The sequence below is a fragment of the Bison bison genome, unplaced genomic scaffold (assembly GCF_000754665.1).
Source record: "Bison bison bison isolate TAMUID 2011002044 unplaced genomic scaffold, Bison_UMD1.0 scf7180017864451, whole genome shotgun sequence".
NCBI classification, from domain to species: Eukaryota; Metazoa; Chordata; class Mammalia; order Artiodactyla; family Bovidae; genus Bison; species Bison bison.
The window spans coordinates 2,397,661-2,414,835 of NW_011495013.1; the positions used below are offsets into that span (position 1 = coordinate 2,397,661).

At 35.6% G+C, this 17,175-nt stretch overlaps 1 protein-coding gene across 1 annotated transcript in view; it reads right to left on the reverse strand.

The window, feature by feature from the left end:
• Positions 1–17,175, reverse strand: part of ATP8A1 (ATPase, aminophospholipid transporter (APLT), class I, type 8A, member 1) — a 208,377-nt gene that overhangs the window by 148,185 nt on the left and 43,017 nt on the right. The window contains exons 12-16 of the mRNA XM_010858921.1: positions 17,157–17,175; positions 15,799–15,926; positions 13,477–13,554; positions 11,636–11,724; positions 5,626–5,670 (exon numbers count right to left, since the gene is read on the reverse strand). The exon at positions 17,157–17,175 is cut by the window's right edge and continues 3 nt beyond it. Coding sequence (XP_010857223.1) covers positions 5,626–5,670; positions 11,636–11,724; positions 13,477–13,554; positions 15,799–15,926; positions 17,157–17,175 — 359 coding nt within the window. The remainder of the gene's footprint in view (positions 1–5,625; positions 5,671–11,635; positions 11,725–13,476; positions 13,555–15,798; positions 15,927–17,156) is intronic.

Below are 17,175 nucleotides of genomic sequence, written 5' to 3' on the forward strand. Positions count from 1 at the left end.
CATTACTTTGTCAACAAAGGTCCGTCTAGTCAAGGCTATGGTTTTTCCAGTAGTCACGTATGGATGTGAGAGTTGGACTATAAAGAAAGCTGAGTGCCGAAGAATTGATGCTTTTGAACTGTGGTGCTGGAGAAGACTCTTGAGAATCCCTCAGACTGCAAGGAGATCCATGCAGTCCATCCTAAAGGAAATCATTCCTGAATATTCATTAGAAGGACTGATGGCTGAAGCTGAAACTCCAATACTTTGGCCACCTGATGCAAAGAGCTGACTCATTTGAAAAGACCCTGATGCTGGGAAAGATTGAAAGCAGGAAGAGAAGGAGATGACAGAGCATGAGATGGTTGGATGACATCACCAACTCAATAGACACGAATCTGAGTAAACTTCGGGTGTTGGTGATAGACAGGGAGGCCTGGCGTGCTGCGTGCAGTCCATGGGGTCGAAAAGGGTCGGCCATGACTGAGCAACTGAACTGAACTGAATCAGTTAATTTCATACATGACAGTGTGGACTAAGAGATCATGTCAAATGAAGAGATAAATAACAATTTTTATTTAAGTTAAAAAACAATTTAGGAGTAGAAAGGCCTAGTATTCAGAAAACAAATAGAAAACACGGTCTGCATAAAGCTAAAATACTTCTGCATAGCAAATACTATTACAAGCAAGTCAAAAGCCAAATGACAAACTGGGAAGAAAACTGTTTCCAACACATAAAATGGTTACTTTATTCAAGATGAAACATTAATTCACTCAGAATAAAAAGGGCTTATAGAAGCTAACACTAAAAAGATCAACAATGCAATAGAACAATGAGCAGAGGATATAAACACACAGTTCACAAAGGAAGAAATAGAAGTGGTTTTAAATATATATTCAATCTTACTGCATGATGAGGGAATTTAAATCTGAATGAGATTTAAATCTATCAATGTGGCAGAAATAGCTTGACAACTCTGCTGCTATAACCTTGGAAAAACAGTTAAACCATTCATCATTGATGAGAATGAAAATTGGTACAATTTCTAAAAAGGAATATTGGCAATGAAAGAGAAAGTCGCTCAGTTGTGTCTGACTCTTTGTCCCATGGAATTCTCCAGGCCAGAATACTGGAGTGGGTAGCCGTTCCCTTCTCCAGGGGGAAACTGCCGAACCTAGGGGTTGAACCCAGGTCTCCCACATTGAAGGCGGATTCCTTACCAGCTGAGCCACAAGGGAAGCCCAAGGATACTGGGGTGGGTAGCCTATCCCTTCTCTAGCTGATCTTCCTGACCCAGGAATCAAACCGGAGTCTCCTTCATTGCAGGCAGATCCTTTACCAACTGAGCTATCAGGAAGACCCTGATATTGGCAATATCTAACAAAATTTAAAATCAATATAATCCTTTGAGATCCAGAAATTCCAGTTTCTGGAATTTCAGTCTATTCTGTACTTACAGTCCGGTGCAAAACTCTGTATGTACAAACTCATTCTTTGCAGCACATTTTTAACAGCAAAAGGTTAGAACTAACCCAAAGTTTTACCAGGGCGGCTGCTTAAAAAGACTGTGGTACATCCATATAATAATAATGGAACACTATACAAAAAATAGGAGGCTGTCCACGGAATATGGACAAATCTCAAAGGTGTATTGTCAAATGAAAAGCTGGTACCAAAGTGTGTACAATATGTTTCACTTTTGGTAAAAATGAGAAAGAAAATATATGCATACACAGTAGAATAGATCTGGAGAAATAAACCTGAAATGGGTTACACTGACTGCCTTCAGGTGGGGAAATGGAGGGTCAGAGATAGGGAAGAGATGTGTTACTGCATTATGAACTTAAATCAAATTTAAATTGAAGATTAAAAACCAGAACAAAATCCAACTATGAGCTGAAACATACATTCTACATACAAACTCAATGTATACATTATATACACACAGACACTACACACATGCATACATGGGAAGACAAAGGCAGTGTGGCTGAAAACACTGTTTTCTGAATGGATCTGTACCTTCTGGCTTTGAATAGTGCTACTGTTCCAAATCAAAATTCCTAAAAGGGTGATTTAATTTTAAAAAATGAAATTGTTGTTCAGCATCAGGTCAAGTCCAAGAATATAAACAAGTGGTTGAGTTCAATAATAATGTTTTTTTCTTAGACACTAGTTTTGATCAATGTGGTCTGCTTTTCTGTGTGGTTCTAAAGTATTTCTGAGGGCAATTACAAAAGAGGAGTTCCAATAACATTCTGTGAAATGGTCGCTTGACTGGAATAAATAAATTACTTGTCAAAGTGACTACTCTGAAGACTAGCTAATCTGGATGTGTTAGGTTTCGTTACTATTCAGTCATACCTGTAAGAATGTTTTAGTGAGCCCAGTGATGGCAGCAGAATAAATAAATACCGCTCATTTCATACATAAATACAGACCAAAATGAAATGAGAAAAGAAGACCAGAAAATGGTACCATCCAGTGATACTGTGCTAATACTAAAAACCACAGTAAAATGAGTGAGCACGGAATACTTTGGGAGTTTCCTCAAAGTAATAGTGGGGGAAAATACAGATGAACTGAAATTGGCTTTGAGTACATATTACTGAAGTGAGTGAATGAGTACATCTGTTTCCTACTATTATTTATGCTTGAGATTTCCACAAAAAAAATCAGAAAAAGAAAAAAATGTAACAAAATATATAGCTTTGGAATATAATCATATCTTAGGGCTACACAGATGCTTATAATAAGCTAATATTTTTGTGCAATCCTCCAAACATTGATACTGTCTAAAGAATGGTAGATTTTAATAGAAATGAATTAACCTTCAAGGTTATATGTCAGCTGATGGTACTTGGCAATAACAAGAAAACCATCCCAGTTCTGGAAGCAGTGGCTACTGGTTGGGAAATGATTTCATCTCTGTAAACTATATTAATAGATTTAAGCAAGTAGAGTTACAGCCATTATCCAATTATTTTTAATGTCAAGAAAGTGTTTTTGAAACTGTCACTGTAATAGTTGGCCATCAAATTTGACTAAATGTAAATAATCTACATATTTCTGTTGTTTAGTTGCTGAGTTGTGTCCAACTCTAAAAATCTACATACACTTATGTGTTAAATAATAAGTGTTTTTTAACTTGGTATTTTTGTGGCAAATATGGTTGAAGAATGATAGTGAAATACACGGTACAGGTCACAGATTTTATCTATGGAGTCAGTGAACTTCACATTGAAAGGTGAAGCTGCTGACAGTAAGAATCACCAAAAAACCTTTGGATTTATAGTCAGCTGTACTCTCCAGTTTACCCCTGAGGACCAGCAGCATGAAGATATAGCCAGGTTCCTGAAGCATACACTCAGTCAGGCCCACACTTTCAATCTTGGTTTCTCTGGCAATATGAAATCAAGTGGATCAGATCTGGCAAATGCCAGATTTAGGATTGGGCCAAGTTGTGTCCCCCTCCAGGCTAACTTCTCATCAATCAGTTAAACTATACTTGCTCTTGCTACCTTAACAAAACGAGAAAGAAAAAGTGAAATAACAAATAGTAAGGATATCTTTTCTCTAAATGCAGATATTTCTGAAGCTCTTTAAAGTCTATTGGAAGTGATATAACCACCACCTACTTAATATCCAGGTTGAGCAAAGTTTTAACTTTTTCTCCCATGTTTACTGGTTGTATACTTTGAGGGAAGTTACTTATTGGCTTCTCTGCCTAAATTTCACCAGCTTTAGAAGGCTCATGTCAATTACAACTCCTCAAATATGTCTTGAGGATTAAGTGAGGGACATTAGAGCTAACACTCAGATACTCTTTTAAGCACTTTAAAAACAGAATTCATTTAATCTTTGCAATCTCCCTATGATGTCTACATTCTACCCGATGAGGACCCATTAGGATCAGGATGTGAATCTGAGAGATCAGAATCGAAGTCTGCATCCTTGACAACTGCTCAGGACCCAGGACACAACTAAAGTTCAAGTAGTAGCTGTTCCTTCATCTTTGCTGCTTATAGCTAACCATTTGATAGATGAGGAAATCCAAGTAGATATTTAAAATAAAGCTTACTTTATTAAACAGTTGGCAAAAACCTTCCCTAGGGTTTATTTCTTAAGATATCATTAATATCTAAGTTTATACAGAACTGCAAGTGGAACTATACAAAAATCTATGAAAAACATGACATTTTAAAATTTGGAATTACCCAGTTTAGAATATCAAGTTTCCAGAAAGGGTGTTTTACATAAAAAACTTAAATAGATAAAATAATGTCTCTTCCCAATAGTGACAAAAATCATGAAACAACCTCTACTGAAAGTAGAATATTTTAAATGACCCAGATAAACAACTGTTAACATTTTCATCCAATCTTAATAAGAATAAGGTGAAGGTAATTTCCGTCTCAAGAAAAAGTGATTTATCTTAGAAAAAACATATATTCTAAAAATAAAAATATATATTCAATTCTATTGAAAGGCAACAAATAAAAAGATATAATCAAAATTTTAACTACATTCTCAAAAGATTAAGTAGAAGAGAATATCTACATCATTACACTTGAATTATCTACCAACAGTAAGATGTTTTGGCACATTTAAAAGACACTGAAAATTATTCAGTTGTGGATAGGTGTTGAAATGCATGACACTCCAAGCAATGAGCTTAAGTGTAATGAATCATCAGTTATCACATGAACCAAACAGCTGCCTCTGTCATTAACTGTAGGTAGTGTGAGGCTTATTGCAAATTGTTACCAAATCTCCACTTTATTGAAATAAAATCCAAGTTGAAAAATAAGGCTTAATCATAAAATACCCTGTGTCATCTGAAAACAGAAATGTAATCACATATAAAGCCATACTACTTTTTACAATTACCAGCATTAAAGAAATCTGCTTTCTGAAATTTCATTTGCCACCAGATTGCAATGAATTACTGAAATAAACTCATGTCATTCTAAATGAAAATGTAAACCATGGTGAGGATTTTAAAGTAAGACAAAAACCCAATATGTACTGAAATTAAGCTTATAAAATGCTATTCAATAATTCTAAAATTAATTATATTCCTGTTAACCCTAGTTATTGGTAGCATAATTTTCCAACATTTGTTCCAGATATTTCATTAAAAAATGTTTATGTTATAGCCTCCAAACAGATTTAGCAAATTAATGAAAATAAATGTAAAGGAAATTTACAGTGTGTGGTTATGTTTCAGTAGCATTTTTCTGTAGCTCTGTAGAGTATGCAAACAGTGGCAGAAGGTGGCAGTGCTGAGCTAAAAAAAAAATAAATAAAATTTATGGAGCTGTCCCTGAAATCTTAGGTAGTTCACAGCCCAGGGACTCTAAGTTGATTGTTATAGACTTTATTATAGATACATAGCTCCATAAAACCAGCAAGCCTAAACTTTGAACTAAATGTTCATAAAATGATTAAAGGTTATTCAACAGGACATCAGGGCTATTCAACAGATTTGTTTTTACTCAGCAGATTTTAAGAACTATTTTACAGCATTGTCATCCTGCCTGATGAGTAATTTTTTTCAAAGTAGCAAAATGCATCTAACAACACAATAAAATGCAAACCTTTTAAATGGATCAATGAGACAGAAAGATCCATGCTGCTTACCATTCATCAGGAGAGCAGCCATAATCCTCAGGTTCAGGGACATGGCTTCAGAAAGCAAGAGGAGGGACACAAAGAAAGGAGAAAATAATCAAAGAAAGGCTGGAAACACAAAAGCATGAATAAGGGAAGTACTGAGAGATGGGTCAGTTAAGGAAATAAACTTTTAGCTGATTTGGAAAGAATGGCAGTTAGTATAGAAAGTATAATTTATGGTAACTAGGCAGATTTACAAAGTTGTTCTTTCCTCAAATAGCCAACTTGCCTCTTCACCATGAAATTTCCCAACTTTATGCACAGAAATCAGTATTCAGTAGAAAATATTAAACTTAGAGTTTAAATACAGGCTATAGCCAATGGAAAATTCATCACACAATGCATAATGAGAATAAAGTGCTTTAATAAAAAAAAGCATGTTATTAAGAACAAACTATCACACTGATAAAATCTACCAAGTGCACTTCAGAAACAAATTTGACTGCCATGCAGGGGTGGCTCTTTACACAGGTATAGTAAAGTAAAGGTTAATCACACTGCTACAGCTAAAGAGCACCACAGCGTGAAAGATAAGCATTTTAAAAGATACTAAAAAATGTTCACTTAAACCATAACTCATCCGTTAAACAATTTATTACATCCAAAAGAAAACATTCATCAATACTTCATTTTCATCCATTAGCTCACTGGAGCACCAGATCTAGGTATAAGCTTTCAATTCAACCAACCAGTGATGTGACAGAGGGGTCTGTAATACATGACACAGCAGATTTTATTTTACTTATTTATATATTTATTCACTAAAATTTTCTTTTTATTGTTTAGATTTTTTTCTCGCTGCCTTGAGACATACAACACTGTGCAAGTGTAAGGTATACAGTGTGATTTGATACTAATATAGATTGCAAAGTGATTACCATCATGTGCCTGTGTGCTAAGCTGCTTCAGTTGTGTCTGACTCTTTGTGGCCCTATGGACTGTAACCCACCAGGTTCCTCCGTCCATCAGATTTTCCAGGCAAGAATATTGGAGTTGGTTGCCATGCCCTCCTCCAGCAGATCTTCTCGACCCAGGGATTGAACCTGCATCTCTTACATCTCCTGCATATCATAGTTTTAGTTAACACTCCCATCCATCACCTAATTACCATTTCTTTTTTTTATGGTGAGAACACTTAAAATCTCCTCTCTCAGCAGCTAAAACTGATTTCCTTATCTCTTGTTTCTTTCATTATACAAGGTCATTCAATAGTTTTCCTTTAAATTAAATTTATTAGATGTAGGTAGAGTTTAAAGATGCAGAGTTCAGTATAACATCACTGTTTTTGATAAATATACAATGTTCACTGAAAACTGGGGAAAATCCTCTCACTTCCTAAGTGGCCCCTATTTCTTACCCTTCCACCAAACTGGCCATGCACGGACCTCATCACTCTAAGGTACCTCCAAAGCATCAGCTGTCTCCGGTGCAGGCTCCACCCACCACCTTCACTCCAATCACAATGGGGGCAGTCTCCTTACTCACTGTCCTCTTTTCTACCAAAGGATGTTTTCAGATGCTTGAGGGGAAGGACTAAATGAGCCCTCAGTGAGCCCAGAAAGAGCCATGGCCTCCTGCCAAGCTCTGTGAAAACTAGCTGCAGCCCAGTGCTCTAGGCAATCACTTCTCATCAACTTCAAGGCTTAGATGAGTCCCTGAACTACAGGAGGGGAGGGTCAGATGCTACCCAAGCAAAAGCACGGCACTAAGGTTCTGCCAAGTTGCCCTGGTGGTGTTCAGCAGCCCTGGATCTCCTACTGGGGAGGGGCTGGAGCCTCAGAGCTCAAGGCTCAGGGCTGCACTCCCCGGGTGTGGTTCAACCTTGGCAGATGTTCAGGGCTATTTTGAATGAGATGAGCAGCGGGCGATCCATACATCTGTTACTTTATTCTGTCTGCATGAGTTTCCTCAAGATCACTGCTCTAGCAGCTCTGATATGTACCTTATGTCTGGTTATTTACCATGGGACGTCAGTGCTGTTACATCTGCTTGGTAAGTACTTAAACTCATTCTTGATCTCAGTGTTAAGCATCCCAGGGCCTGGTCTTAGTGATTAGATCACACCCCTCCACCCTGTCCCCAATCACAGCCTCATATAGACCACTGTACTGCATTATGATTTTGTAATTGTCTGCATGATGATTTAATTACATCCATTAACCTCCAGTTAGACTATAAACTTCAGGGGGGTGGAAGCCAGGTGAACTTTGGCTGATCCTTAAATCCCCAACATCTAACAAAGTACTGATCCTTAAATCCCCAACATCTAACAAAGTACTGTACATACTGTACAGATGAACACTTGTTGAGGCATGAGAATAAATGAATGGTTTTTACCCAGCTTTATTCACCAGTCACAGTGAGAAGTGAGATACATTTATTGGTTATAATATAGACCTTGGGGCGATTTTGATAATTGTGAGGTTTCTCATGGTGAATTTCCTCTCAGACTTAAAGAAGTCACCGATTCTTTCAGCAAACATTGCTAAACAAAATATTGTCAAGTAAAACTACTCACATGCTATTTTCACATGTAAATAAAGATTATAATTAGAAGCATTTGGTATTCACTTAAAGGGAAAAAGTCAATGAAATGTTTTTAATACTGATTAAAATGACTTGCCCATATGAAAATATAATATTAGTTTCCTTTACAGACTCTTAAAAAACCAAAACAAAACAAAAAACTTTTCCCAGTTCATCAGCTCATTCTAATAGTAAGATTTTAAATTATCAACAAAGACAGTACTTAGGACTGTAGCTGAGAATAGTCACTGTATTGAGAATTCTACCCACTGAACATAAAAACCTCATTACCTATTTCTGGCTTTCAAGTAACTGTGATAAAACTGAATTAGTATAAGAAGTAACTTGTTGAAATTATGCTTTAGTAAATGTTTAACAGCAGAATTTCTAGTTTGTAATAAGTTAAATTTATAAATATGATATCACAATTTATTTACATTTAATTAAAATCTAATGAAACAGTCTAACAAGTTTAATCATGGTGGTACTTCTGACAAAGTTAATCTTTACAAAACAAACATCATTGCTACGTGTGTACCAGGTGTGTACAAATCTCGTATTTCATTGACCATCATGAATCCAATTTAGGGCCAAAGTTAAAAGAAATGAGGGAAAACTTACTAAGACTAAATTTTGGAGCCTTATTTTAAGTGTTAAATATCTTCTTCCTACAAATCTATAAAATGCACTGAACGAGGCAAAGATTATACTATCAAGAGACTTCAAGTCTTGTCTTTCAAACTGATAAAAGCCAACAGAACTCATCTTGGACTCTAAGGTAGAAAGAGATTTTATTTTCTCAAAAAGTGCTTAAGAAGCATCAGCTCTGAAATCATAACCCCAAAGGCATTTGTTAGTATATAAAACTATGTGTTATTTTCCTTTGTTTTGCTAAATTCTGAGGGGACAATCTCTAGGTTTTCTTCTTCTGGAGGTGAAAGTATACACGTGTATTAATAAGAGCTCCCCATGTTAAACAATGTAACACACTTCCATGGGCAGACGGGACAGCATAACCATGTCATGGTTCCTTTAACCCAAGAGCGCCCAGAGGAAATGCACACAGAAAGGTGGTTCTCAGTCATTTCTTTTTCCTGTGGAGTTTGACAGAATTAAGTAATAGCTGTGTGTCTCTCCTACTGTAGTCAACTGAGTAGTCTAAAGTCTCTGTTTCTCTAAAGCTTTCATGTATCAACAACTCTCTGCAATGCTGACATCCCAACTGTCCATCAGAAATGCTTAGGGGAGGGGATGGGACAATTACTTCTGGTGTCAATAACTTTACAAGTTTTCTAGTATTGTTTCTTAAAGAAAAGGAGCCTTTGGACTTTTAAGTATTGTATACATTTATCATATTGGGTGAGAGTCTGAGGTTTCTGAACTGGAAACTTCCAGAACATCTATATCTCTATGCAGGTACCATAAACATAAAGTAATAAAAGGAAAAAAAATTCAATCAGGGTTAAGGATCCTATAGCACACACATGATTTACTGGAAGTAGTTTAACAAGTTTCACTCAACAAGGCTCTTGGTATTCTTGAAAATATGATACATTATCCAAAGAGAAACCCATTTTTATTTCACAGTTAAAAACTGCAAATAAAGGAATCACTATTTTTAAATTTCTAAACATCACAGAATTTCAGATCTGAAAAGAATCTTGGAGTATGGAGGTCTCACCATACTCGTTTTAAAGAGTTCGGAATATTTGAATGGAACTGTCTAAGGTAATACAGTGAATTAATGACAAAGTTAGGACTATGACTCAAGTCTTGCAACTGCAGCTCAATGTTAAGAGATGTGGATTTTCCCAAGAGGAAATTTGTTTCATTGGAAACAATCTAAATCAGGACAATACTTACCTCTCTTTAACATTTACCAGTCTCAAATCCAGTCTATCATAATATATAATACATGTGTTCATGACAGTATTACCAACAGACGCATGAAGAACATTGTTCGTTAGAACTACTGCCTATAAGTGCTTAAGAACTTGTTCCAGGAATAAGAAAACCTTGTAAAATGCAAAAGAACACCTAGCTGTTATTCTGGTTCTCTGTTCTGACAGGTTCACAATCAATAATTACTAATTTGAAGAACTGGCTTATTCAACTGAACAAAGTAAAAAACGCACGTCAATTCCCAAAACAGAACCCTCTAAAAATAACATTTATGAATGCCAGCAGAATGTGCATAAAAACAAACATCACCATAAATGTGTCACCAAGTGTAACACAACAAACTCTAGAATCACAATAGGCTCTTCCTTCTCTCATCAGGGATAACTGTGGGTCAAACACTTAAGTGCAAAATGTCAGAGAGTGTGGCACACCTCTTCTGTACCAGCAGGAAAACAAAGAGGCCTGAAGCAACTGGGGGAGGAGAGAGGAAGGTCTCTTTTGTCTAAAGGAACTGGGAGATTTTCAGATAAAGAGGGAAGATGCAAAAGGGTATCCCGCCCTGGAAATAGATAGTAAGCATGCTTCTTAAATTAGCAGCTTGTCCTTACAGTGTAAAATAGCCATTCAGTCAAATGTATTTTTAGCTTCACTTACCCACAAAGTTTGAAGTCACTTTCAGTCATCCTTTCTACTAACCCAAAGAACAGGGATAGCTGCCTCCATCTATTCCCCTTTACAGACCATGTAGGGGAGTAATCACATACTTTTAGAATTTTTTACCAAGTGGTTATTTATTTATGCTTTTTACCTAAGGGCATTTTCATAATTCAGTACACTATTTTTATACTAGTTTACTGCTTAGAGACAGAGCAGGAGTGGGGAACGGGTAGGTACAAGCCAGAAAAACCCCAAAGCAAGTGTCCTTGCTTGCATGATTAAGATACCAGTCTTTCGCTGGGAAATTTGGTAAAAGGCCAAGATCAATCAACCAGAAGGATGTTTCATCTTTGATCATGACTTTTCAGGAGATGTAGAAATTAATTTTCTCACATTACCCTATAAAGGATTTCAAAAAGGAGGCTTTTGAAGTTTGGGCAAGCATACCTAGAAGTAAGATAAAAATGGGTACTCAACAAGCACATTCTAAAGGATAGATTCTATGACTGCAAAGAGGAGAGGTGATAAAAAGAAATCGAAGGGCTAACTTTCTCAGAGAAACAATGTGCTTTAACACAGGCAGGTCGCATGGTAGGTTTATGGCAGTGGAGAGGGAGTGTATTTATACCTTATTACCAGATAGAGATCTGCAGGGCAGCTCTAAATACTAAAAGATTATTGGGTAGGGCGCCTACCTCATAGTAATTCCAAATGAAAAACAATACCAAGCTATAAAACATAAAATGTACATGTATGCTGAAGTCAAAATAGCTGCTTTCTAGATTAAAAAGAAAAAAACACCTTTCCTAAAAAGAACTCGCCCAGTTGTACCAAACTGTTAACACTAATTAAATGTGTACATCATAACTCTGATTAAAGGGAAAAAACTCACCCGTAAGCCACTCCGGCTATGGTGCACTTCTTAAACTGCATTACATTGCATGTCAAAGTACCAGTTTTGTCAGAAAATATATATTTCACCTAAAAAAATTAAAAATTTCTCATTAAAATTTCAGAGATCTCTTTAAGCCAGTCTTTTATTGAAGGGCTTAAAAAAAAAAAAAACACCCTTTCATTATTATTCTTTTAATCAATTTTGTTACACCACAGGGTCACAATGTACTGTGTTGTGCTTAGTCACTCAGTCATGTCTCATGCTCTGCAATCCCATGGAATGTAGCCTGCCAGGTTCCTCTGTCCATGAAACTCTCCAGGCAAGAACACTGGAGTGGGTTGCCATGTCCTCCTCCAGGGGATCTGCCCGATCCAAGGATCGAACCCAGGTCTCAAGCACTGTAGGTGGATTCTTGAATGGTATTAACTGACTACTTTCTGCACATCATCAAGGAATATTTTCAACTATTTCTTCTAGATTTTTAGCAGTGAATCATATATGAAATGAAATTCTCTCAAGCTAGCAGAGAAACTACAGCCATACAGAATCTGTCTTAACAGTCTGAATTTGCACTAGTAAGTGCCTCTATTGTTACTTAACATGTGCTTGCCTGCATTAGTTGCTTCAATTCTATTAGACTCTGCGACCCCCTGGACTGTAGCCCTCCAACTTCCTCGGTCCATGGGATTCCGAGGACTAAAATCTCTTTCAACACTTCTCAACAAAACAATTATGGGATTGGTGATGGCTTGCTTGATTAAAAATAACTTCATACAACATCTGAATTGGTAAGGAAAAAAAACAGCTTTGGTTTAAATGCTACCTTAAGATTAAGACTTAGCAAATGGCAATGGCATAAGAAGAGTAGAATCCTTTCTTAGCTAACACATATAAATGAATTATAAATATATTTATCCTTGGAAGGAAAGTTATGACCAACCTAGATAGCATATTCAAAAGCAGAGACATTACTTTGCCAACAAAGGTTCGTCTAGTCAAGGCTATGGTTTTTCCTGCGATCGTGTATGGATGTGAGAGTTGGACTGTGAAGAAGGCTGAGCGCCGAAGAATTGATGCTTTTGAACTGTGGTGTTGGAGAAGACTCTTGAGAGTCCCTTGGACTGCAAGGAGATCCAACCAGTCCATTCTAAAGGAGATCAGCCCCGGGATTTCTTTGGAAGGAATGATGCTAAAGCTGAAACTCCAGTACTTTGGCCACCTCATGCGAAGAGTTGACTCATTGGAAAAGACTCTGATGCTGGGATGGATTGGGGGCAAGAGGAGAAGGGGACGACAGAGGATGAGATGGCTGGATGGCATCACTGACTCGATGGACATGAATCTGAGTGAACTCCGGGAATTGGTGATGGACAGGGATGCCTGGCATGCTGCAATTCATGGGGTTGCAAAGAGTCGGACACGACTGAGCGACTGATCTGATCTGATGTGAATATAGTATGAATTATAAATTTGAAATTCCTGTTTGACTTGTACAACTTCATTGATAAACTTCCTCCCCCCCACTCCACCTCCTTCCTTTCTGATCAAAAGCTATGTACAATTTTAATACTGGGAGTTTATAACTCAAAAGCAGCCAATACTCTATATACTAATCAGATTATATACGAAAGGACATCTCTCTGTGAAATACCTTATCCTGAGAACAGAATATTCACTAAAAATGAAAATTGAGAGTTAGGTACTAACATGTACTTATTTATGCCAATCATTCAAAAAATGGAAAATCAGGAGCTGTCAATTCTAAAGTTGTCACATACAGCGGAAATTACACCAAATCTGACTCCGAGTTCAACATATCAATAAGAAATTTAGTTTACCTGGCCAAGTTCCTCATTCAGATTAGATGTTCGAGCCATAGCAGCAGTGTCGGTTGGTTCATAGTGCATGTCAAGATCCTTAAAAGAAAAAAAAAGAGAGATATCATCAAATACAACTCATAATAAGAGATTTGAATACAATTTTATTTAACTGGTGAGCTATGGATGTAACACTCATCTCTTGCCATCTCTAACCATTTCATTATTTCCTAAAAAATACTCAATACAGAGTATCATATTTCTTAGTAAGGACAGACCAGATTGAAGTCAGAGCACATCTCTGGAATCAGGCAATCTTGGCTTACTATCATTCCACCATTTCCTAGATAAGTGACCTACTATAAGGATTAAATTAGATAATGGAGGTAAGGTGCCTCCTCTAGTGTCTGACACAATGCTTTATGTGAGCTAAAATAACAGTAACTAAACACTGCTCAAATAATTAAGACTTCAAATCCCTGAAAAATATTACCAAAGGAATTCCATTTTGTTGTACTGTCTTGACCAAGTTCCTTCTTACACTGTATACACTTGAAAATAAAGTATATGCAAGCCAGGGTTTTTACTGACAAAGCCAGGGTTTACTGATTCATATGTCAAATGAAAGGACCAAATCTGATCTTCCCTGCATCTGTACTTCAGGCTAATCAACACCAGTTCTGGAATAGGCACCTCGTTTAAAGAAGGATAGTAAACAAATATGGGCAATGTTTAGAGAGTGGTGACCACAACAGGGTTGAGATGGAAATTATGTCAAATGAAGAACTGGAAGGAGACAGAGAATATTTAGTTGGGGGTGGGGATGATAGAATAGGCATGGTAGCCAAGTTCAAATGTTTTGTAAGGTTGTCATCTGGAAACGAGATTAGCCATTTTCATAAAAGATCGATTGGGAAGAACCAGAAGAAAAGGAAGGCAGTTACTCATCTCATTTTCACCCAAGGAAGAAGCTGCTTGGTAAGAGACATTCTGTCAGGAATGTCAGAAAAATCTCTGTATATCAGAAAGCAGTTGAAAAACATAAGCCTTCTAGGTTCATTCAAAACTAAAATTATGTAATTATTTGAAACAAATATTACTTTTGAAAATCCAAATTTAAAAAAGTGACTAGTTATTTGATTTTCATAATGAGCTACTTGTTTCTATATGTAGAAAACCTTCAATAAGTTTTTATTGTACTTATACAAATTTTATTATATAATTTTTTCAGCAACAAATTGAGCTATGCTTCCAACTCACTTCAGATTTCTAAATTAAACTGATCTTTGATCGGAGGCCAGCCCACGAGTGTCAGGAGTGAACCATGGAGCTACGTGTGGGGAATAAGTACCGCCTGGGCCGGACAAAAAATAAATAAATAAATAAACTGATCTTTACCAATGAATTGGAGATGAAAGGTTGAAGTGGATCATTCACCATGGAAAGACAATCAACAGTTGCAAAAGTAGCATATTTTAAAAATCTTAATATTGTTCATATTGAAAGACTTTCAAATGATTGAAAAATCAAAAGATACTAAAATTTCTCAAAATAAAAAATTATACTTTCTGGTAGATTATGTTTAAAGACTTAATTTACATAAATTTATTAATTTTAACTTTGGTGAAAATAACTGAAATTTAGTTGAAGAAGAGTAACATTTTATAAACAAAATACTTAGGAAACAGATGTCTAGAACACTTCTCTAAGATTAGAATATTAAGAAAAAAAATTAAGAATACAAATTCAAGCACAGCTGAAACTGTTTATAGTGTGGAAAAATAAACTACAAAGATGAATTAAAACATGATAGACAACCTGGTTGCTGTGAGAAGTTAATAACAACATTATTTCTATAGTGCTCAATTGTTTATAATGTTGTCTGCTATGTCACAAGAGTCCCTTGATCTATATAAATATTGTGAGATGCAAGTAAAGCTTGTTTTACTATTCCCATGTGACTGGCCAAGAAAACAAGTCTCAAAGAGGTCAAGCAGCTTGGCAAAGTTCATATAGCTAGTGTATTACAGAATTAGAACTAAAATCTAGGTTTTAACTTTAAACCCTATGGGTTTCCTCAACCACAGACCTATTTTTCCCGAGCATGTCTGGTCTGTAAACTTGTGTGATTCTGACACGAGGATTCTGTTATAATTTTCACACGTCAAATGAAATTTGTTATTGTTAGATTATAATTAGGCTTATAAATATTTTGAAATGTAGTCAATAAAAAGTAAGGTATAAATAAGATATTTTTTCTGAAAGATCAAAAGATTCTATCAAGAAAGAAAAGACAAAAATGTATGTTGAGCATAATGAAGAACAATAGTAATTCATATTTACCCAATTTATGAAGTATGCCTGGGTAAATTTCACCACTTCTAATGTCACCAGTAAGCTGATAGGAATGAGGTTATTGAAAAGGATGATGAACGTCAAGAAATTCAGTCCAAAATTATTAGCACCACCATCTATTAGGGAAGGTAGAAAAAAGGTCATTTACAGTTTTATATTTTATTTGTATTAACCAGAATTTTAGCATAATAAGAATTTTTCATATTATGTATCTAGAAAGTTGCAGAGGGACACTGTGCTGATAACATATTCATATTATCAAATACAGTCTTCAAGATGGAATAGCATTATTTATATTCAAGATGTTGTGAACCCTATTAAGAACTGCATAATGGTACTAAAAAGAGAAAGTGCCACCAAATATTTCAAACTCATTCCAAACATGAAGTTTAGAGGTATTAGGGACATAGAAGTTTAGACAGATTAGTTGAGGTAGAATCTCAACTAGGAAAAACAAATTTTTGCAAAGCATTTCTAACTTGAAAGATGTCTTAAAAGCAAACAAACAAAATAACAGCAGCAAAACCAACCCAAATAGCAAAAACAGTGTAGGTCTGAACCCTAGGTAAATTATATTCTTATTCTTTAATAATGTAAATAAAACAATTGTCCCAGATAAATTGTAAAGTATATGAAGAAACAAAATGACGGTAGTCTTAGCAGTTCTGATGTTGAAACAGCAAACCAATGACTTATTAAAAATCAAGACCCTTGAAATAACTACAAGGCTAAATCAATATCATAAAGAAAAAAAACAGAAAAAATATCTTTTGTCATAAAATTTTACTCTAATTTGTTTACACACTCTTGGAACTTAAGTATTTATTGGTCAAGTGCTCACCAAAAGGAAATGTAAACTTATTTCCCAGAAATATTCAGTCAAAAGAGAAATGCTAGAAAAGGAAACTAATAGTACTTTCCCTAAAAAAAGATGATTATCAACACAGAACTCACTGCAGTTATGAGTTCAAATGAAAGTACATTAAACATTTTAAAACATGTAAAATACTTTTTGATGATTTGAATATAATCAATCTACTTTCTTTACCAGATAGCTATATAACCACTTGTGTTAAGAATAAAAGAAACCAATAAATTTAAAATAACATTAATAATATAACTATTTTAGAGTAACCACTATATTTTTAAGGATTCTGAAATTTTAGAGATTGTAACATTTTACCTAACTTTTACTGGAAAGTGCACTGAAAAATAAAGATTAGATGTCCTGTTATCTTGGCAACAAAGTTTTCTTTTTAGAAACAGGAAATTCCAAAATCAGTTGTGAAACAAACACTTGTTTTTATGAAAGTAAAAATAAGTACAATAAGCACTTCAATGCTCACAGTTTAGATTGAGATACCA